A 25,058-nucleotide genomic window follows, 5' to 3' on the forward strand; every position below is an offset into this window, starting at 1 on the left:
CATGCCATACACTCTGAAATGAGAGCTCTAGTGGGGATTATTATCTTCTACAAATTTTAGATTATTTGGTGTACGGGAAGTTGAATTGCCAGCATCGACCGAATACATGGAGAAAAATGGAAGCTTAACATTTTTGGTCTTCAGTAGGGCAGCAGTTGGTATATTTTCCTCAATCGTACTATGAAAAACTTTCAAGTAATTTAGAAGCAACCTAGGAAAACTTATAAGTCATAAATGGTTAAAATTTCAATGCATTCGGTTTATTGAGTCCGGAGATATAACATTATTATTATTAGCTTTATTAGGGAGATTATCATCCCGAGGCTAGTTTATCTCCAGGAGATAAAACAGCTCAAAGTTGGCTATCGGATAATTATACCTTTTTCAAGAATCTTCATAACTTCATAGAATAGCTCGATATTTTCCAAATTTGGGCCACTGATACACAACTAGTTGATGAACTTACAGTGATAATTTGAGAATATTTGACGCACTTTTCGAAAAGTTATAGCTAGTTGAACATTTCTGGAAATGTGAAATCTTTACCTGTCCCGATCATTTTTTTAATATCCCTTGTAAGCTTGTTTCATCATATGCAGTGTAAGTAAATTTCACATATTTTCGTACACCGATCGAGATGAAATTTTAAGAATTTCCTTAATTGAAAATAATCACTGCATAGACCTTCTATTTCGGAGAGTAAGTATTCTATTTCCATATTTTTCCTCATGACCATAAGCCACTCTAGTGCAGACACACAAGGCTCTGAAGATCCAACCCGAAGGCGAAAGCAAATAGTTTTTAATTGTTGAAAGTGTTTGATTTAAATAAACAAATCGCGCCGCCGCGACCAACACGGAGGGGACCGACCAAGTGGGTAACATAACGTTTCATGCGCGCGACAATCGCTGGATCGACCGACCCCGTCGAGTAACAACAGTCAGTCCGAGTGTGAGGCAACATTAGGTGACTCTATTTACCGAGCAAATCATCAGCGGTGTGGTTTCTTCAGTTGTCGTCGACCAGTGCATGCATTTCTTCTTCGGTTGTGGCCGGGCCAGGCTAGGGCAGGGATGCCAGGTAGTGTGATGGCAAAATGAAGAGTTGTTTTCAAAGAGTGACTATCGTTTACGACTGAAACTTTCGATGAGCTAGATAATTTTTCGGCAATAGCAGTTTCGGTTTCTTTATTCGGTTCTTTATTGAGCCTTCTTCAAACTCCTATCCCCTGAAGAAGGTTCAATAAAGAACCGAAACGTCGGACGTAGGAGCAAAAACTGTGTTTGCTAGCCACTCAGACTGTTATTGCCGAAACGTTTTTAAAGAGTTTTCTTAGACTTTAATTCAGATGCATTGAATTCCAATGAAGGAAGGACTAAATTGATAAGACTGTAACAATACTATGCACATAAGATTTTAAAAAGACGACAGAATTTTTGAGTTAATGTCATGACACAACATAGCAAAGGGACAAATGACCATCAGGTTAAAGTCCCTTTTCATAAACAAATACACAGACGATATTAAATGAAAATTTATAGTTATGTCCCTGGAAAATGATTGCTCAAATTTAAAGATAAGATTAGAAATACAACCTGCGTAAAGTGGAGAACAAAACCCGAGTAGGTGTAAAAATCTATAGAATAGCATTCCCAGTTATTACTGATTGAATTACTGAAACGACCAAAAACTGATATTGATTTGATTGATAAAAAACCCAGATTAATCCACCTAGTGGTGATAGTGCCTTTCTCGTCGAACATGTAAGCATAATCTTTCCTTAGTTGGGATACGACTGGGATGATTTTGCTTCAGAATGTTGGCTTTGCAGTCTTTTGGGGGAATCGAAAACACTAGTTTATGTTTTTTTCCAACGTTTCGAACCGTATGGGGCATTTTCAAGGGTTCAATCGGTCAAAATTTCTTAGTCAAGATGGCTTTGCTAAACTCAAAAATGTCATACGGAAGTTTTAGTGCATATTGAGTCCGTTCGTCGTGATGCAGACAATATCCTTCCTATCGGGCGGTCTAGAATTCGGTCCCTGTTTTTGGAATCTTCCATTATTGCTTTGTTTAGCAAGTTTCTGTCTATGGGCCATCATTCCGAAGCATGGTCTTTCCGTCGACGTAATTCGCACTGTTCCTGAATCCTGAGAATACTTCATTTAGAAAAGCAATAATTTTAATAAAATTGGGAAACTTATTAATCGAACATATTCCATAACGTCGGAAACAGAGCTGAAAAATATCAGAATTTTCAGTTGACTGTTTGAGCACCTTAAGCATCACTGAAGGCCGATCATCATCAAGACGATAATTACAAGCTAGGATGTAACTTCTTTCACAATCACAGATGATTTTACGGTCTTCGGCTATATTTTATTATCATAGGTTACAAGATTCATGTAAAATTTGACAAAAATTGCAAGCATGTGAAATTGCCCATAACAAATTTTCGCAGTAGTTTTAGACGCAAAAGAGGATTGAAAAAACTTTGTCCGGGGTTGATGCGATAATTTTCATTTTCCCATATAACGTTAACCCATACTACTGAATATTTTTACACCTCAGAAATCTGATATGATACAGACAAACAGACAGATCATTTGGAACATATTGCTATTATATTCATCGTCACGAAAAAAATATCGCCAAATGCTTATCAGGTTGCGTTTCACAAGTCGCTGCTGGCTTGATGGTGGTAGTGAGTAAACATCAAACGAGCAAAAATGATTAATATTTGATTCAACCGCTGAAAACAAGCACGATGGGTAGTGAGTAGCGTGAGACGTCCGTATGTATGTGGCCTTAGTTCAGTCAAGATTTTCCTTTGTTCTTACACAAATTTATCGTTTGTATTGACTTTGTCCACTTTTGTAGTTCCTGCGAAGCACCCAATGTTGGTTTTGCATCACTATCGGTAACATCATATGTGGTCTTAGCCTATTTTCTTGCTAATCGTTCCTCAGGTCATTAAAAAAGCCGCGGTTTGATGTGTCGCATGCATGGGTTTCTTTCATTTTTTCATTAGGCCACATTCGGTAGGATACCCGAGAAACCGAATCCGGAACACTACCGCATTTAAGTCTGAGCCAATTTTCTTGCTAACCGTTTTTCGCATTATCAAAACAGTCAAGATAAAGCATGCATGGGTTAGGATCACATTTACATTTGGCCACTTCCGGCGGGACACCCGGAACAAATTCCGGAACAGTACCGATTATCCCTTATATGGTTTGATACTAGTTTCTTGCTAACTGTTCATCAGATTTCTTAAAAAGCCATGAACTCATGCGTCTAATGGATGGGTTTGGTTCATTTTTGCATTCGACCACTTCCGACGTAACAACCGAAACGGTTCTGGAATACTATCGATATTGTCTACTCTTGCTAGCCGTTCATCAAGCTATCGGAAAAGCCGCTATCTGATATGTCGCATGCATGGGTTTGGTTCCTTTTGGCATTTGACCACTTTCAGCGGGACACCTTAGATCGGGTCCAGAACACTATCGGTAGTCTTTAAAAAGATCTTAGATGTGGTCTGAGCCAATTTTATTGCTAATCGTTCATCACGTTAATTATAAAGCCGCTGTTCAATGTGCCGCAGGCATTGGTTTGGTTCTCTGCTGCATTTGACCACTTCCTCCAGGACTCCCGGTACCAGTTCCGGAACACTATCTGTTGTTCCAAATATGGTCTGAAACTATTTTCTTGCTAACCGTTGATCAGGTTGACTAAAGACCCGCGATTTGATGCATCACATGTAAGGGGTTGATAAATTTTTATACCTGGCTACTTTCGGCGGGTCACCTGGAACCGGTTCCGGAACACTACCGGTTCAGATATGATCTGAGAATGTTTTCCTGCCCACTGTTCATCAAGTTATCGGAAAAGCCGCTATTTGATGTGTCGCATGCATGGGTTAGGTTCATTTTCATTTTTGGTCACTTCCGGCGGAACACCCGGAACCGGTTCCGGAACACTACCGGTTAAGGCATGGACTGAGAATGTTTTCCTGCCTACTGTTCATCAGGTTATCTAAAAAGCCGCTGTTTGATGTGCCGCATGCATGGGTTTGGTTCACTTTCATATTTGGCCACTTCCGATGGGACACCCGGAACCGATTCCGGAACACTACCGGTTCAGATTTGGTCTTAGACTATTTTCCTGGTTACCATTCATCAGGGTATCAAAAATGCCGTGGTTTGATGTGTCGCATGCATGGGTTTGTAGCGTTTTCATATCAGGCCCGTTCCTGGGGTACCGATCCGGAACACCTAAATGGCCATAACTCCGGAACAGCTGGACCGATCCGAACCGTTTTCAATAGGAAACAATGGGACAAAATGCTCCGTCGAATGAACCATCCGTCGTTGAAATCGGTTGATATTTACTATCAAAAAGTGAGGTGACCTTTTTGTACACATACACACACACACACACACACGCACATACGCACACACATACATACACACACACACACATACACACACAGACATAATCTCAACTCGTCGAGCTGAGTCGATTGGTATATAAGACTTGACCCTCCGAGGGCTCCATCAAATTTTCGTCTTTGGAGTGAACATATAGCCTTTCGGTACACCTTGGTGTACGAGAAAGGCAAAAAGATAAAAGAGCACGAATAATATCAAAATCTAGTATGAAGAATTGCTCAATAAAAGCTCGTTACGATATTACAAGACCAAAACAATAACAGACAAGATCCGCGACCTTATTCTTGGAAATTTAACAAAAAAATACCAACATCAATGAACTTACGACCTTAAGATTCACAAGCGGCGATGCTTACCCAAATGTGGCTCACTGTTGTGAATATCATGGGAATAAGAGCATAAGGTTCTTTGTTTCCACAGCTCAGAAAGCGGCACATGGCATTTCACTAACAGCCATCCCCGGGCACACGATGTGTTATGTGATACTGAAGAGTTATTAAAAAATAATTGCATATCATAATCATAACTGGATGTGATATGATATCAATTTTAGCTCTCAGTATGGTATTGGGATGGAATAACGAGTAGCACTTTAAAACTAACGTATATGATTGCAAATTAATATGCAAAGTGCATGTTATGCGGCCATGGATAATGCTTCAAAAATGTTTGAAATGTTAATAATAAAAACTATCAGTAACTAGGTCAATTCTTGCGATTTCTAGAACAGTTTAGAATGCTTCCGTACGGGGACAAACAACCCAAAAAAGGAATTTAGTGACATAATTACATTGTAAAAAGTACATACTTTTTTTTTTCAAATAAATTCATCACCAATACACCATTCGATCAAGGCTAGTCCTGCTGTTGAAACTCCGTTGACAGCGCATATTAGGCAGCATCCATTTATTACTTAACGCCAAAATCGGAATTTTTCGACCCCACCAATACTGGTTAATGTTACTTCTTTCTTATTGTCTTTTTTATGCCTGTCAGATCACATTTTGATATTGATTTGGTGTTCGGTCGGCAACTTTTGGCTACCCAAGCAGAAGAAAATAACAACTCCATAATAAAATGCGTTATTTTGGCAAAATAACTGAGCAATGGAATCAGTTTTTTTTTCATGTTATTAACATAATATATTACGTTATAAACTTGTCTGTCATAAGCGGCAAAATAACAAAAATCATAACAAAAAAATGTCCCTCGAAGATCAATTTGATAACATGTTTTGTTGGTTTCAATAACAACTTAATAATAATTAATATAAAAATATTTCAATAACAAATTTTGAACTTTCGAAGTTATTGATAATAATTTAAAAACAAAATTAGTTATGATTACAATTATGATAATCATGTATTCATTATTAATCATTAATTAAATAAAATTTCTTTAATATGCCTGAAAAATAATAATGTACCTTATGTTTAATATTAGGTATGACAAATGCCAAGAGGGAGATAGAGTAATCGACCCAATTTTTTGAATTTCCCCACAAGACTTGTCTGATGTTTATGGTACCTTTCTAAGAAACCTTTTAATAAGTTCCTCTTGGAATTTTACTACTGATCGAAAACATCTTGTAACATGGCTCGTTGGCGTTGTTGCAATCGTGAAATCATGTTCTTTTGGATACAGGTCGCTCATCTCCGCTGATCAATGTTGACTCTAGTATCTATAACTCTAAAACATGAGGCTGAGAAGCTGGCATGCTACCAGTTAGGTTGTAAGGCCAAAGAGAAGACGATGGTGAACAGATGAGAGATTATGCATAAGCTCTCTATCACGGAATGCTGAAAACAACGTAAATCTAATGATGTAGTTTTGATTTCAAAACTTATTATCATTGTGGTATTGATGATTGATTCAATATTTATGCACACTCTATAGTTCAATAACTAAATTTGTTTTACAACAAAACATTTTATTTAAATGTTATTTAATGAATGTATACCAATACTGTGCGCATAACAAAATAAGATTCCCCTACAAAAGATGTTATAAAGAAGTAATGCCTTGATAAGATAATGATAACAAACCAAGATATAAAAACAGGTTATGTTATTTCGTAGTTATTAATTTGATATTCTCCTCTGCTCGGGTGATTTTATTTTAATCAGTAATTCAATTTTAAATAGCTAAAACTGATATTCGTCAGATGTTGCGATTTACTCGGGTCTCTATGGGTGCATGTGTTCCATTTCGTGCAGAAGAGCTACATTTATTCTGATGTAGAAATTCTAAGAAATTTCGACAAGAACAAAAATTTATATCATATCACTTTGAGATATTCGTGCGAGATTCATTAAATGTTTGAATAACACACCAAAATCACATCGAGCTATGGCATCAAAAAAATAAGTTGTTCGATTTGAGATATGATTTAGATATTTTCGTATACCTTGGAATAACATGCCCTGTTACCTGTTTATCATTCACTTGACAATTGAGTTTGTTATCATATAGGTTGAATTAAGAGCCAACATAACAAAAATGATAACTCAAATTCATTCCTCGAATACTAAAATGATAAGATGTTAATTTATCATTGCACAATGGTCGACGAACCAGATTTACGAGGAAAGATGCATTCAGCGCCTTCAAATGATTTTTTAGACAAATATGGTCTTCTTTAAAATTGTCCCTAATAATATAGTCCTCTTTTCAATGTGTATGAAAATAATTGTGGTCCATATTTTCAAAGAAATTGGAAACCAAACTTTTTTATTTGCAAGAATAACTATATACATTCTTTGGGAAAGTTGTAGATCTATCAATTTTGAGCATGATGGCTAAAGACAGTTTTTATGTAGCTTTAAAATTTACCGATCTAGAGATATTTTTCTGAATTAGCTTAGGGTGGTTCAAGAAAAACCGGTTTTCTGGCATCAACTTTTTCAGTTTCGATTTTTCATCAAAGTCGTCCAAGAAACACTTGTGGATTATTTAAAAACGCGTCGTTTCGTGCGCTGAGATGGTGAATACCTTTTTTAGTTCAATATTTACCGATTTTTTTCTTAAAAAAAATCAGTTTTTTGAAAAGGTTTTATGACGGGTTGTGGCAAACATAAAAAATATCTTTTGTCCGCATTCAAAAGAAGAAATGTTGGTACAAAACATATAAAAAAGAAGGGTGTTATTTCTGTAACTCAAGTAAAAAAAACTTGAAAAGTACGTATATTTTCAAAAACAGTTATTTAGAAAAAAAACTATTACCATCATCGACTAAAAGTTATGTAAACCCAATGTGTTCATATTTTGAAAAACCTAGAATAGTAATTTATTTATTTATTTAAAACTGAACATATGTCAAACTAGCTTTGCTAGCATACGTTTGATGGAAACCTGTTGAATTTTTATTTTCTTTCACGTTATAATGAACGATTAAGGGTCTCACTTTGGAAATTGCTGTCATCCTTGTTGCTGCCGCTTTAATATGCTCTTTTTATCTCTAAGTTTATCAAGTATGATAAGCTTGACAAGTCGAACGCAATGTTTGAATGGTTCCCATAACTTTAATAGGTTTAATAACCTTTTATTTTTGATTTTTAAGAAATACTATGTCTGGTATAAGGGAAGTCTAAGTATATCCATTTACTTTTTGGAACAGTGATGATAAAAAAAGGAAAAAAAATAGGAACAGTGTTGGACCGAACACATAGAAATCCTGATCCATGGTTGAGTCACGAATTAGAGTTTGCCAATCTATACAGCATACAGTTCAGTACAGTCACGACACGTTGCAGCGCGCTGGTTAGTGGTTTAACCCTCTAATACCAAACCCCGCCTTTAGACGGGATAGAGTTTGAGCATTTTGTTTTTTTTTCTTTCCTGAGCAATTAAATTTTTTATATTTTTGGCTGACATTAAGAACTGTTCTATACTGTTACTGTTACTGAAGACAACGACACCAGCAGAGAAATTCAGAGACGCATTGTGGCAGGAAATCGAGCTTACTTTGGACTCCGCAGAACTCTACGATCGAACTGTTACTGTTCTGTATTGTCACTTTTGTATTGAATCACAACAATTCAAAATATTCCCTTAACTATTCTATTATGGCAAAAGAGTTTATGAGATTGAGGTAATGTCAAATTTGAAATATTATTCTTAACATATTGGATAAGAAACAGCATCTTTAAGTTTACTAAAATGTCCCATAGTACTTTACTTAGAGTCTTGAAAATTTTTGTTTTGTATATCTATTTTTCCTCAACCGAAACTTCCGAAGTATTGCAACATGTTGTTTCGGGCTTTTGAAAGATTATAAGATATTAACAGACGGGCTTGGTGGTCTAGTGGCTACCGCTTCTGATTCAAATCCAGAAGGTCCAGGGTTCCTGGGTCGTCCCTTTCCTTCTACTTTGTATCTTTCTATATATATTGTTTCCCTCCACTAACCCCCACACCAAAAAGCTCACATGAAGCTTCCTTGGACTCAACTAACGAAGTACAAAAACGCGGAGGCTAAGAAACTAAGAATTATAAACTAATGTGAAATCCCAGTGGAGCTTCACGAATAAAAAAATAACAACTCTAGAATTTAATTGTATTGTGATACCGATTGTGGCTTAAGAATGAAGTAAAGCTCAAAATTTACTAAAATGCAGGCGAAAAAACTGACAGAAGCCAGATAAAAACCTACATTTACAAAATGTTGACACGCTTAAAGAATGTTTTGATTTACATTCCTCCGTATGTGATGCTTCAGCTTGCTTTTGGATATGATCAAATATGATATTTCTTTCAATTCATTGGGAAGTGCATTAAACTTTAATGGTCTGTAATTGATGAAAATAGGCCTAAATTTGTACTTGCACTAATTTCATACGTTCATTAGCATGCCTAGTGTTATGAAAAGTTGCTCTTGCAGAAAAAAAAAACAAGATGATGATGGAATTTTTCATTATTCAATGTATTATGCACAAAAGTAATTGCTTGAATGTCACGCAACCTTGTGGTTTAAAAACTAAGCAATAGATGTGAATAAATGTGTCAAATTGAAGGTTACTTTTAAACATTTTTTTTGCAATGATTGAAGTTTTTTTTTGGTTTGGATTTAGCAGCATGACTCCATACTGGTATTAGATATTGGAGCACGGAATACATTCAGGTAAAGTAAAAACGCAGCAATGCTTCATTTGGTACAATAGAGTGATACCTCTTTATTAGTCCACACAAGGTTGACACTTTATTCGATACTTGATGTATATCATTATTCCAAGATAGGCAAGAGTCTAAGTGAAGACCCTGGTATTTAAAAAAAGGAAACTTTTTCAATACGCAGATTTCCGACACAAAGATCGGGATAACTCAAGCTTCTTTTCGTGATGAATGGAAGACCATGAATTTTGTTTTATACAAGTTCAAGGAGAGAAAATTGCCGTTGAAACAATTCGTCAGACTCGCAAGGTCTGACATAATTTGTTGGTTTTAATTGGTTTTTCTCGGTGAAGTAGGTTGAAACGTTAAACGGTTTTTTAAAAGACATTCAACATCACCGAGAAAAACCAATTAAAACCAACAAATAAAGTAAACGGTGATCAAAACCAATGAAAGGTCTGACATAATGTCTTGTTCAATACTAGATATTCAGATGTGGATAAAACGAAGCCGTATCATCAGCAAATAGCCTTGGCACCCCGTGCAACTTTAGGTTCCTTGAAACGTTAATAAATATTAAGACCAATAAAGGACCGATGTTACTTTCTCCTCCTTACTACATATTCAACTCATTTATATTCATATGTTCATAGCCAACGCTAGAACAGAAACGGGTTAAAACAGCCGTTTCCCTTCCTTCCAACTTTCACTGTACAGTGTCAATCTATCGTATAACACCTATCGTATAACGAGCTATGCAATCAAGCGAACTGTGCTGCATTATCTTCAGAGTAATAAACACAAACACACTAATCTTTCATCTTACGTCTGGCATCCACGCACCAATGTGTGAACCCATTGCCAACCAAAATTTCATCATCCGCATGAATTTGTGCAGACGCAGAGATATGTTCGCTGTGTATATAAACGGTTGCAATCATCGCTTCCTTCCCCATACCCAACATTTACCTGCAACCTGATGTGGCAGGGGCGATTGTTGCCTAAAAATAGATGATCACCAACACTCACACACTGAAGATACCTGCTAGTCTCCGGCAGATATCTTATTGATTCCTTGTGTGAGTGTAGCTGCTCTGACGATACTGGAGTAGCATCCGGGCGGTCAATCAAGCTACCCAAGTAACCACGGTGCTGAAGCCTTATTGCATGCAGATATACGGTGTACTTAGAGCAATCATTACTTTACATGCAAACTTAAAGTTGATTTAAAGTGGAAATGGGCAATTATGCGACTGCTTCAAGATTATACCAGTATAATCTTAATTTGATTCTATAATTGCCCACTTCCACTTTAAATCAACCTTAAGTTTGCATGTAAAGTAATGATTGCACTAAATACACCGTATATCTGCATGCAATAAGGCTTCAGCACCGTGGTTACTTGGGTAATGCTCAAGCCCAAGCACTGAATCAGCAATTATGAACACTGATGATGAAGAAATAACAGTAATGCCATCAAACTTGAAACTTTTCGTACGCAAATTGTTTCGTCAAAACTTCAAAACTTTGCCCAATCTTAATGTCGTTGCTGCAAAAACCATTTCCCCAAATTTATATGAACATATAGAGATTTTTTTTATCTTATCTCTTTTTTGTCGCGTTTTGATTTGGCACTGCACATTTTGACTAGCAGTAAATGAGATTTGTGCAGTGCAAAATCAAAAAGCGACAATCAGCCGAAAGATGTACACAGGATCATTTCGAGCCCTGAACAATATCCCAACATCTGGATAAGAAAATCAACAATTTTCTTCGATTGAAATCCGAGATCCCACGAGAAACATATATTAATATTTGTCTGTTGTTTATTCAGTTTAGACATGATTGAATTCTTTATACGTGCTGGCTCAACATTACCACATCGGCTATATGGGATTAAAGACTATTCTTCTTAATTTCCCCTGGAACAGACCAAACAAACTTCTTTTTTCCGGCATCTCTGGTATTCCTTTAGGTGTACTTGTTGGGGGGTTACTCAAGAAATTTATGATGAGTTATGTGCTGTAAATTTGCTTGAATTTCTTCAGAAACTACTTTCGAGATTCGTCCATGGATTTATCCAATAGAACTACTTATTGAATTTTTGATGGGATTCCTCCAGAAATTCTTGCTGGTATTCCTGCAGGATTTTTTCCAACAATTTCTACATAAACAGCGATGTATCCAAGGGATTCTCTAAGGATTTCTCCAATAATTCCTCCTAGAATTACTCCTTGATTTTCCTAGAGATTATTTGAAGAAAACCTTGTGGGATTTCTCCATATATATTTGCTTTGATTATTCCAGGAGTTTCTGCTGGAGTTCCTCCAAGAATTTTTCTGGAAATTTAGGTATTGAAGGAGCCAACTTACTGAAGGAATTCATCAACCCAGTTTTGCTGTAATTCCTCCTGGAATTGCTCCCGATATTTCCCCAGTACTTTTTCAGGAATCCCTCTATGGATTTCTCAAGGAATTTCGTCTGATATCCTTACAGAAATTTTCTCTGAGGTTGCAATAAATAGGAATTCCTTCAATGATTTGTCAGGAATTGCTGCAGGAAATCCTCCAGGGATGCCTCTAGTGATTTCAACGGATGTCGCGGTAAGGATTCCTTTACAAATTACTTAAGGGATTTATCCGGAACTCCTGAGAGGGTTTTTGTAGAAACTGCTTACGGGATACCTTCAGGAATGCTTTGAAAGTTACGGGTAATTTCTGCAGAGATTAAGCTCTGGAAATTGAAGTGGAAAGGCAGCGGAAACGTAGCCAATTCAGGCAGTATGAGTTAAGACAGATGCTGGTTCATTTTCATTCGTTGACCTCTAAAGCTAACCAGTCCCACTTCCGCTGTCGTCAGCTGTCTTCTGCAGACTAAAATTACTATAAGGTGGGCGAAGACTGTGTTCCAGTAGGGATGTTATGATGATGATTTACCTGGGCTTGTTAGGGGAATATCTGTAAGTAAAAAGAAAATCGCGTTAAGTACTGTTCCTTTGAATTCCACTAAGAACTTGCATCCTTTGACAGATACGTATTTCGACCTCAACTGTAATGTCGTCTTCAGTGTCTTGTACTTGACTCGACTCGAGTATCAGGGTTGATGATGATGATATGATAGTATCAGGGTTTAACTCTTGAATACAGATAACTATACCATGAAAGGAAGGGATATCGAGATTTAGTTCGTCAAGGTATGCAGAGCTGACTGCACACAATAAAATTAATAGAATCTATCGAAAAGAGGTGCATAACTTGATTGAAAATTTACTACTGCTGATGATACGCTAACTGCACAATTCTTAAGATAGATTTTAAGAAACTGCTGTTACGAAATAAGGTTTACTGGCAAACCGACCACAATTACCAAAATCACACCATGAACTGGAAAGGTGCCCTTTACACTTAACCATTCTTAAAAATAACAGTTTTATTGTTACTTTGTTAAAAAAAAAACTATCATACTTTTCTCTTAATCCAATTGTTGAGCACTGGCAATGCCTAAACAGTTAGCATGACTGCCTGATTTTTTTTTCATTTTACCTAATCGTGCATTTCAAGGAGTTTCAGAGGCGTTCCAGAGGGCTTCATGAAACTTTCCAACGGGGTTTCAATGGCGTTCCGGGATTGTTCCAGAGGGTTATGGGGTATTTCAGAGCGTTTCATGATTTTCAAGGGAATTTAGAAGAGTTACAGGGGTGTTCTAGGAGATTAAGGGAGTCGTAAGTGTTTTCCAGGGGTTTCGATGAGTGTTTCAGTGGCTTTCTAAAGCAATCCAGAATATTTCATGGAGTTTCAGGAGTATTCTAGATGGTTACAAGGGGTTTCAGGGGCTTTCAGGATGTCCCAGGGGCATTTCATTATGTTTCAGAGGCACTCCAAAATAATACTAATGAATTTCAGGGGTGTTTCTGGAGTGTCTCAGGAAAATTTAGGTTGTTTCAGGGGAGTTCCAGAGTATTTATCCCCGATATCACATACAACCCTGAAACAGTTTGAAGCCTTTTTGAGTATTCTCCTGAAACATACTTCAAAGCCCCCTGAATCCCCCTGAAACTCTTTGAACAATGTTGCAAAAATTCATCTCCTTTATGTGAACATTATCTAACAAATCATTATTGCTTCTAGTCATATTTAGAAGGATTTCAGTTAACCAGAGCTCTCTTCAAAAGAGAAGTGATTCCTGGTCATTTGAATGAATTTTCACTCAAATGACTAACTGGGCATAAAACACGAAAAACCCCGAAAAAAAAATCCACCGAACTGAAACATTGTAGGATGTTGGGTCAATGGCGGGTCAAATTTTATCGAATGTTGAACCACTGTTGGACCCACTTTGGATTACTTTTGAGCTTATGTGTAATTTGAAATGCAAAATAAAAACAGGCCAATGATACGCTTATGTCAGGTTATTTGTCATCAATCATGAACAAAGCTTGAACAGTTCAACAATTAACCAGAATCGTCCAACATTAGAATGAGCTAGCATAAGAAAGCGTTCAACATTTGTGTTTTAGATTTCCGATACAAATGTTCTATTTTCTCTAAGAAAATAGAGTTTAAGCGAATTCAAATTCAATGGCGAGTACAATGATTGAGTGGCTCTAGACGTTATATGCATATTTTTCAACTACATTGGGTTATGCACGGAAGAACAAATTATAACAAAATTGTCAGTACTAGTCGTTCAACAATTGGCGAATTACTCTAGATGACTTAATCTTGAAATTCAAGTATTCTCAATCGAAAAAAAATGACTTAAAAGTTACTGAATAGGTAAAGACGCATATTGGCCACGTCGTTTTTGTTATGGATAATCAGTGCTGCATAAATCTAGTTCTTGCTCATTTCTCTCAAAGGCTATGTATTGTAAAATGGTTAAGACATTTAAAACGCCAAAACCACCTGGCATCCCTGCCCGCCACACCGAGCACCGGTGGCCGTTAGATTTACGATTCCGTCGTGCGCGCGCGCGTCCGTGTTTACCCCATGTGTGTGTTACGTTGGAGTGCCTTTTACAGAATTGGTGCTATTAACCGTGCAAGGAAACGCCAAGCAGCTCTCGGTCGCGGACGCGATCGCGTAACGCAATACTAAACGGTTCCAAATTCATTTAGTTCAAGCTTCGAACCCAATTACCATCCACCCACAAACACACCCCCACCCGCCCAGTCCAGTGCGCGCCGCTCTTTCGGTTACAGGCCCTACCTCTCTTCTGCTGGCCGGCGGTCCCACCCAGTGCCAACAGCCCAAAACAAACAATTTCTATACTTCTACAGCAAACGAACCCCCCCGTTTATCTTTCGGCACAGATTAACCGCGGAAGGAAACGCGAAAGACTTTAGCCTTCCCAGCTCCGTGAGAAACAGAAAAAAAGGCGCAGAGAAACTGTCAAGATGAGCACGGACGTGGCGCTCAACAATGACCTCGCTCTAACGGAGGAAAAGAAGATCACCACTACGCCGGTGATGGAGTTCTACCGAGGCAAGAACGTCCTGGTCACCGGTGGAACCGGCTTCATCGGTCGGCTGCTCATCGAGAAGCTACTCAGGTAAGTTTCTTAGTGGGTACAAATAAGACATTTCAAATCTCGATTACTATTTCAAATGGTTTCATGTTTTGAAGACTTTTGCGGGTTAAAATCAGCATTTCTCAGAATCACATTATTGTAGTAACATCGTCCATTCGAACAACTACTCAAGATATGTGTGTTTGTTTTCGCGCGCAAATCGGCGCACTACAAAATTTATTCCATCCAGCACCGCAATCCATCGGCAGATTTTATGAACCGTCTAAACCACGTATTATGGCCTAATGGCGCGCCTCCTCTACTGATCAGCCTTGATGGCGAGAGCAACTTGCTACTTACCCATATAAAAGTATAGCTACTACTACGCCCGGCAGGAGGCTTGTGCCTGGTGATAATTTACAATCCAGTCGCATCAGCAGCACCGAATCGTATAGTTGTCCGTGTGCCTCTTTCATCGGTTATTACTTTCGGATGAGGGCAATTAAAAAGCAGTGTTTTATGTTCGATCGCTTTTACAATCTGGGACTGGGTTCGAGATGATCCAATCTGTTTGGATTGTTGAATTTCATTATCTGCTGGACTGATCCATGAAGTGCGGATCAAGCTTCTAATATAGCGTACCGTAAACCGGGATCAACGTTTTTTCATTAGATTGAACATATTTTAAATAATTTCCTAATAATTGTCGTATTGTAAACGTCTGGTAACTGAATTTGTTTTCGCTTCCAATTAAGCTTGAAGATCAATGTCATCCTCCTCTCCTCTTCCTCTTCTTGGCGTAACGTCCTCACTGGGACAAAGCCTGCTTCTCAGCTTAGTGTTCTATGAGCACTTCCACAGTTAAATATTAACTGAGAGCTTCCTCTGCCAATGACCATTTTGCATGTGTATATCGTGTGGCAGGCACGAAGATACTCTATGCCCAAGGAAGTCAAGGAAATTTCCTTTACGAAAAGATCCTGGACCGACCGGGAATCGAACCCGTCACCCTCAGCATGGTCATGCTGAATACCCGTGCGTTTACCGCCTCGGCTATATGGGCCCTTTGAATGTCATATGATTTTTATATTTTCAAAACTATTATTGTACAATTATGCAGGTGGTCAGATCATCAATCTTCTTCTTCTTCTTCTTCTTCTTCTTCTTCTTCTTCTTCTTCTTCTTCTTCTTCTTCTTCTTCTTCTTCTTCTTCTTCTTCTTCTTCTTCTTCTTCTTCTTCTTCTTATTCTTCTTCTTCTTCTTCTTCTTCATATTCTTCATGGTTCTACGGCCTCACTGGGACTTCGCCTGCCTCGTTTCAACTTAGTGTTCTTCGAGCACTTCCACAATTATTAATTGAAGGGCTTTCTTTGCCTGACATCACATGAATTTGTACATTGTGTGGCAAGCACAATGATACACTATGCCCAGGGAGTCGAGAATATTTTTCCAACTGGAACGGGAATCGAACCCGCCGTATCTGGATTGGCGATCCATAGCCTTAACCACTAGGCTAGGCCAACTGGAGACCCATGGAGCAATCATCAATATTATAATGTAATATCACGGAGAACACTTGAGAAATAACCGTCCTGTGGACCTTTACCCGACCCTCGACAACTCATTTTCAAAATGCTGGCATTTCGTAAATTTTCATCCGATTTTTTTTTGAAGTCGACCACAATCGATCATATAAACTGGTGCTAGTTTATTATACTCAAGTGACCATGAAATATCCGGAACCATTCCAAGGATATTCCGGATTGTTCTGGGGTCAGGGGGTGAAGAAGGATTATGTTTTTCCACATGGTTAAAAGTGATTAATTCGTGTGTTATTGTGTTTAAGAGGCCCCCGCGGAACCTGTTCCTGGTGTTTCGGAGCATAAATATCAGTTATTACATTAAAGTCATTTTTTGTCTGCCCATTCTCTCGAAATCATGAAGATTGATACGTTGCACGGCATTTTATTATAATTTGATTTTTCATGGAGCATTTGTATTTTATTATGGAGCATTTTAGTATTATTTATTGGTACAAAAGTGTTCTTTTAATATGACAAATTTATGTTTTACCGATACATGTTCTTTAAAAAATGAAACGTTTTCAATTATTTATGGGTATCATTGTATATTTTCATGTAACACATGTTCATTCTTTAGGGAGCGTTTTTTGATTTCCTATGGAGCATTGGCAATGTGATATGGTCGCAATAACCTTTTGCCAGAAAAAATATTTTGCCTTTTTCTGGACAAATCAAGCCAGAAATGTTCTTTCCCCGTTTGCCAGGAAAGTGACGTAGATAATTTCTGTAGTGTTTTCACTTTCTGGCAGCAAAATGGCAAGTTGGAAAAGTCGGAAAAATTAATTAGGAAGTCCTTCAAAATTCTCAATAAAATGTTTCTGAAAGGGAATTACGTAAATTATATTCAGTGAAATTTTCTAGATGTAGTTTTTCTCCGTTCCTGAGTTATGTCCAATTTTGTGGAAATTTCCCAGATGTACTACATGAGCCGTTTTCTTTGAAAAATCACAACTTGAGAACAAACATCGTAGACACTATGTTTTATAAAATTCTGAGAACCTTCGTACCAATTGGTACGATAATAAAAAATTTCCATTTCTGTCCTGCGGAAACGTGGGGTGAGGCTTAAGATAGAAGAATTCGTCATTGATATCATCATCATCATCATTGAAATTTCGAAAGCAGATTTCTCGTTCAAAACACAAAAGTTCGTTATGAAAATGTATTCACTGTTTTCCAGATGAATAATGAAATGCAGTGAATACATTTTCCTTATACATATTTATTTTTTGAAAAAGAAAACTACTTCAAAATTTCAATGATGACGATGATGACAATGGCGAATCCTTCAACCTTAAATATAAACGACTCATAAAAATGATTATTGTAATAGCAACAATAGGCAACAAAACTTCTAGAAACAAAACAAAAAAGTGTATGAATAAACCAAATTGTTTCAATGTGGTTAAATTATTAACCCAAAGACACACAAAACAATGTATAACTTCTGATTGTAGTTAATTCCCTAAAAATTTAATCAAAATCGGTTTAGTATTGGCGCAGATATTATCGATACAATAAAAATGTAATTTTGGAAACATTGGGCATCCATATTAAAGACAATTCCACCTTTTTCGACCAGAGGCCGCTCAGACTGAACATTACTAACATTGGACAACGGACAACACATATAACACCCAGTGGCCCAGTGGAGAATTTTCCGTTTGACGAAAAGTTTCCCCCGACTGGAGCGGGAATCGAACCCACACTCCGAGGCTTACCTTACCTTGTACCTTGTTGGCTACAAAGTAACTTTACTCCAACGCCGAGCGTCGGTCTTGGGCGATGTTCCTCCAGTTTCCCCGAACGTGTAGGGATCGTAAATAGATCTTCTTCAACCGCGTGCAACCAGCGAGTTTGAGGCCGCCCACGAAGTCGCCTACCTCTACCGGGTTTTCAGCTGAATATTGTTATCGCTATTCTTTCTTCCGACATTCGCACTACGTGTCCAGCCCACTGAGGTCTGCCGTATTTTATACGTTTCACAATATTCGCATCTTCGTACACTTGGTACAACTCGTGATTCATGCGTCTGCGCCACACTCCATTTTCTTGTTTCCCACCAAGAATTATCCGCAGCACTTTGCGCTCAAAAACTTCAAAAGCTTTTCGGTCTACTTCCTTTAACGTCCACGCTTCGTGACCGTAGAGGGCAACCGGGAGAATCAGCGTCTTATACAGAGCGAATTTTGTTTGCGTTTGCAAGTTACGGGAGCAAAGCTGGCTACGCAATCCGTAAAAGGCCCTATTCGCAACTGCAATACGCCTTTTCACTTCATGAGAAACGGCATTGTCACATGTCACAAGTGTTCCAAGATAAACAAATTCTTCAACAATTTCAAACACTTCCCCATCACTTACATAGCGCTACGTGTTTTTGTCTCAAGAGCAAACTTATGTGTCTCTGACAGATTTTGGGCCGCTGAATCCGAATCCGGGCTAAGATTTGCTCTAGCACGTCACAATTTAGAGCTATACCTGAATTTATAGGGCAAAATATGCGATTTCGGGCTTTCTTGACTGCAAGCCATTAAGCATGGAAATATATTTTTTACGCATTCAAAGTGTAAATTGGTCAATTAACATCTAAATTAATGACTCATGCAAAATATTTCGATTTGCAAAATCAAATTTGATAGGTTTAAGCATTTTATATCAGTATGTAAACTTGCATGCAACTTTTGGAGGGTGACTTGTATGGGGAATATCGTACCTAACATAAATCACTTAAAACTATCAAATTCGATTAGGTAAAACGAAATATTTTGCATGAGTCGTTAGTTTAGATGTTAATTGACTAACTTATCCTTTGATTGCCTAAAAAAAATATTCCCATGCTTAATGGCTTGCAGTCAAAAATACCCGAAATCGCATATTTTGCCCTAAAAATTGATGTATAGCTCAAAATTGTGACGTGCTAGAGCAAATCTGAGCCCGGATTCGGATTCAGCGGCCCAAAATTTGTCAGAGACACTTAAGTTTGCTCTTGAGACAGACCAAAAGTAATTTTTTGTTACGCTGTGTTATTACCTCAGCACTAACACCACTAGGCCTGCTTCTGTCTCTACCCACTATCATGTACTTCGTCTCTTTCTTCAGAGTACTCGCTGTCTCTTTCTTCAGAGGAGCAAAAGGTTCTTCCACTGCCCTACGATCGATGCCGATGAGGTCAATATCGTCCGCAAACCCGAGGAACATGTGCGACCGTGTGGTGAGAGAGTCATTCCTCTGCACGCCTGACCTCCTAATCGCTCCTTCGAGTACAATGTTGAACAATGAATTTTCAAAGAGCATCCCCCTGCTTCAATCCATCCAAGGTCACAAACGACGGAGACACTTCGTCCTTGATCCGAATACTTGATTTTGACCCATCCAGCGTTGCGCGTATCAGCCTGATTAGTTTCGCCGGAAAACCGTGTTCTGACATTATCTGTCAAAGCTCATTTTTTTTCTCTGAATCGAACGCTGCTTAAAAATCAATGAACAGATGGTGAGTCTGCAACTTATATTCCCGAAATTTATCTAGGATCATCCGCAGGATAAACATTTGATTCATTGTTGATCGGTCCTCACGAAAACCACCCTGGTATTCGCCGAAGAAGGACTCCTCAAGAGGTCGCAGTCTGTTGAACAGGATACGCGACAATATCTTATACGCCGAATTTAAAAGGGTAATCCCTCTGTAATTGGCACACTCCAGTCTGTGCCCTTTCTTGTAGATTGGCCATATGAGGCCATCCAACCAGCTGGTGGGCAATTTTTAATCCTCCCAAATCTTTATAATTATCTGGTCGATTGATTGATGTAACTGCTCGCTTCCGTGCTTAAGAAGTTCGACCGGGATCTCGTCCTTCCCAGCAGCATTGCTGTTTTCAGCTCCTTAAGGGCCTTTTTAACCTCATCCAGTGTTGGTGGTTCCACTGCATGACCGTCATCCATTATGTTAATCCTGTACTTGGGTGCTCCTTCGCTGCTACCATTCAACAAATCTTCGAAGTGCTCCTTCCACCTGGCTGCCACCATTGTTTTGTTTGTTAGCAAATTCCCTTCCCGGTCATTGCACATGGCGGGCACTGGATTCTTTTCTCTTCTGCTCTTGCCACCCTGGTACCGCTCTCTGTTCTTCCGGGTACCGGCCACTAGCATTCGACTTCTGGCGGCATTATTTTCGTTCGTCACTCGTTGGCAGTCTTCGTCAAACCAACCATTACGTTGGCGTCGCTTAGCGGTACCCATCACCTCTTGCGCTGTTGTTGTCACATCTTCGTGGATAACTCCCCATAAACTGTTGACATCTCCAGATCCGTTGGTCTCTCCTATCCTCTCGTCTAGCCTCTGATGGTACTGTGCAGCAACCCCTTCGGCTGACAATCGCTGGATATTGAAACGCATCGTCCTGTTGTTTCTTGAACTCGTGACGCTAGATAATCGCGCCCGAATTTTAGCGGCTATAAGATAATGATCCGAGTCGATGTTCGCCCAGTAAACCACACATCGCATAAGAATGTGTATACGAAATCGTACTTTTTTTCAGCATAAATCATATTCGTAAACAATACTAAATTCTGCCGCAAACACGACAATTCAAATTGTATTTAAGTCATGACTGCGATCCATTTACGACGATTTATTTTGAAAACAAACCTGATCGTAACTAATGCGATTCAAAATTGCTCAAGTGATATAGATCTGATTGATCGTATATTCGGATACGATTGGACCGAACAGAATCACAGCCACTTAGTAAAAATAATCACACAAACTTCATTCCGTGGTGGAAAGCTAATGCTGGTTTAAATGTGGCTTCTGCTGCAAGATGTAATTTGTAGATGTTGAACACGGAGTAGTCATTCTCGAAGCAACTATTCGTCAGAAGTTAACCACTGTCTTACTTAGTACGAATAAAAAACGTCAATCCCGCGGTCATCCTAAATTTATGATAGAAATCTCGCATTTTGTAGGTTGGCATAGAATCGGTTAGCCTCTTTCATGCCGTTAAGAGCCGGCTCTTCTGCGGAAAATGCCACGGGAATGCCACTAAAACTGCTGTTCCACTAGGTTCCACTAACAAAATCGGTGAGACGGTAAGCGCCCTCCGCAATCCTCAATTATCACTTTGCGGAACTGTGCGGGCTGTGACTTACCTTTTCTTTCTAAAAGAGCTTCTGTGGGGCAGGTCGGAAACGGTTCTAGAATGCAGATGGCAACATCCGTTGGTTTTCCCCGTGCTGAACTAAACGCTGGGATTATAGCAGCAATCTAAATTCTGGATTACGATTTTAAAGGTATTAATTGGTAATGTTTACAGCGACGACGACGACGACGACGACGATTGCGGATGTAAACAAGACACGTTGTATTGAGCGTTATTCATACTCGCTATATTATCGTCGCACCACCAAATCGAAGTCGTCGCATGAAGCACATGCGAAGATGCAGCTGCGAAGTAAATTTGAATCTAGTTTTTCTGTTGCGCATCATTAAGCTAATTAAGAGCTACAATATGCACTAATCCAAATTGAGTTGCGACATTTCTAAGTAGGTAAAAAATCAATTTTCGCACGTTCGGTCACTTCGGATTTCGACCAAAAGCATAATACATCGTATAAACTGCCAAACCATTATGTGATAAACTATGTCAGAGAAGTAACGAACGGAATCACAGTGACTTAGACAGAATTGTCTAGGAGTCATCACGCTAGTGGTCTAGCTAGGTTGAGTTTATATTATCCAAGTTTTTCTCTTTTTCCATGTAGTAATGATTAGTACAGTGGTATAGCATCAGACTCTGGATCTCAAGGTTCTATGTTCGAGGCCAGGTGATAGCCTTGTTACTTTTTTTTTGTAGACAATTTGGTACATCGTAAATCTAGCCATAGAAAATCATATTCATTGATAATTTAGGGCATCGTATTACTGTTTCGGTGAGTTCGTGATTAATCGTCAGAAGTATGTATATGGCCTCCACTTTGGTACGTATATAGCAGTTTTGTGCATTTTAAACTATACAGACCAAAATGTTTACTGGGTACTGCGTCCACAAATAAACTAGTTGTAAATAGTAGCTCTATCTATCCTCTTTTCAACAACATTTTGTTTTGAGGTGGTTTTTGGAGAAACTTTCGAGTTATAATGGTTGAAATGAGTCACCATTTGACCAAAATCGAGGGGTCTGCAGAAATTGTTGTGGCTCTAACTAACAGGGGGTCCATCAATTTGAGTAACCAAATGCATTTTCCTTACTTTTTTAGTGAGGACTTTCAGAAAATCGGAACCTTATAAAGTTCTACTGAAGGTTTCTTTAGATTCCTTTAAGTTTTTTTTTATTGTTTGCTGGGATTCCTTCTGAAGTTTCTTTGAGAGAAATCAGGGATTGTTTTAGAAATTTCAGAGAGGAATTTCTAAAAAAGTTCTTCCATGGATTTTTCTTTCAGAAATTCTTCTAAAAGATTCTTTACAAATCCTACATTGTAAATTCTTCTGTAATATGAAGGTTCCCCAAGAATACTTTGTGAAATTATTTAAGTGATTTTTGGAGAAGTTCTTTGTTCAAATTGCTCTTGCCGTTCGATCAGAAGTAGGGCATTGGTTCCCTTCTTAAGCATGTGGCTCCCATTTTCATCCTACGAAAAACAACGGATTGAAGCGCTGTTTGTTTTGTTTCTTATTTTTGTATTTTTTGTTAGAAGTGAGCACCCATGAAAACAAAAAGAACGGAATCAATCGGTGCCGTAATCGCTTGTTTTCGAATACGATGAATATGGGAGTGTGAGATTAATGATGGAACACATACCCTATATCCTGGAACGTCTTTAGAGAACCTTGCAGTATTTGTTAAGATGCTCATGCGGGGATATTTCAGAATTTTCACCAGAAATTGCACAAAAATCACTGAATAATCCCCTCAAACCCTGCCGGAATGTTTAGGAAGTCCTTGGAGGACTGTTTAAAGAAATCCATTATAAAAATTCCTGCTTAAGATACCTTTGGAAACTCCTAGAAAAAAATCTAGATTTTTTTTTTTTTGAGAAATTGCCTGACAAACATACCTGAAGAAATATCTGAAGTTATCTTCTGAGCAATTCCCGGCTGAATGTCTACGATAATACCAAGGAGAATATTTGAAGGAACAGTTTTGTATACCCTCTTGAGGCTGACAAAAATTTTGATTTTCTTTTACAGGTGGTGGCCAAAATGTTTGGGATAGGCAATTTTTTTCTCTCATGAAAAATTTCAGCATCCTGTCACTTTTCATAAAGTGCATCAAAAATTCTCAAATTTTGACTGTTTGTCAACCTATTTGGTCATCTCCTGTATTTCCAAACGATATTCATCTGCAATTTTGAATTATTTTGTACGTGTACTAAGATTTTGCTTCTAGTGTCTACCTGAAACATGGTGCAAACTACTTGATCATTGTGCACCCCACGCCCTTGCCCTCTTATATAAATGGTACCGCATCTAATGCACCCTTTAATCCTTCCCGTAATCATTCGCACAATCTCCCTATCCCCGGCTCAGATCGGTCAGCTAAGGGTAGGATACTCTCCACCGAGAGAATTCATCACGCCAACGCCAACCCAGAAGTCATTAGCATCGACGAGTGACTGCCGTAGTGTGTACGTTACGTACACTGACCGTGTGCATTCTTGAACTTGAACCACACGCTAAGCTCTGTTGTACTGGCCTGCTGCTGGTGCCAATCGCGTACAGCTGCAAAAAATAGGAGGAAAAATGAAACATACGCGAACACAAATCCTCAACTAATAAACGATCAAATATTGAAGATAGCTGCTGCGGCCACCGGGGCATGGCGTAGTGGCTGCCGCCGGTCGGTGGTGATGCTGCGCGGCGCACCTCGCACGTCGCAATTATCGGTAATTGTCTGTTGTTGTACACTTGTTCGGGGATATTTCACGGTTCTTCGTTCGGAAAGTGGTCGAGGACCGGGTCGGGTTGACCGGTCGGTGGTGTGGAGTGCCACTTTTGGTTCAATGTGTGTAGAACGAAGATCTGAGTTGAGTTGAGTGCTGAAGACATGCGGGGACGTGGGTACGTGATCTTCCTTATAGCCGCAACGACGACGACGGATAAAGCGGGGTAGGGGGGCACAGACAACAAATTTTGGCTGTTCTTCGACTCCTCGCTCGCAGACAAACAAGTTCCCCACGCACGGATGCGGTGGGCTTAATCTGCCGAAGGTCAGCTGAAGATCGTTGAACGATCACCGCGAAGGCTTCTTCTGTATCTCTCCTCAGTAACTACATGGGTACCTGTTTCTTGCAGGTGGACGGCCAGTACTTTGGCCGTCTAATGATTTTTGGACGCGCAATGGATTTCGTGTTGGGGAGCCTATGTCAAGATGACGACAAGTGTGACAAACACGGCTGCTGACAAAGAACTT

The 25,058-nt window shown here is 38.8% G+C and overlaps 1 protein-coding gene across 1 annotated transcript in view; it reads left to right on the top strand.

The window, feature by feature from the left end:
• Window positions 1-25,058, top strand: part of LOC109406410 (fatty acyl-CoA reductase wat-like) — a 68,763-nt gene that overhangs the window by 474 nt on the left and 43,231 nt on the right. The window contains 1 exon segment of the mRNA XM_062853663.1: window positions 14,842-15,113. Coding sequence (XP_062709647.1) covers window positions 14,959-15,113 — 155 coding nt within the window. The 5' untranslated portion in view covers window positions 14,842-14,958.

The sequence above is a fragment of the Aedes albopictus genome, chromosome 2, assembly GCF_035046485.1.
Source record: "Aedes albopictus strain Foshan chromosome 2, AalbF5, whole genome shotgun sequence".
In the NCBI taxonomy this organism is placed as follows: Eukaryota; Metazoa; Arthropoda; class Insecta; order Diptera; family Culicidae; genus Aedes; species Aedes albopictus.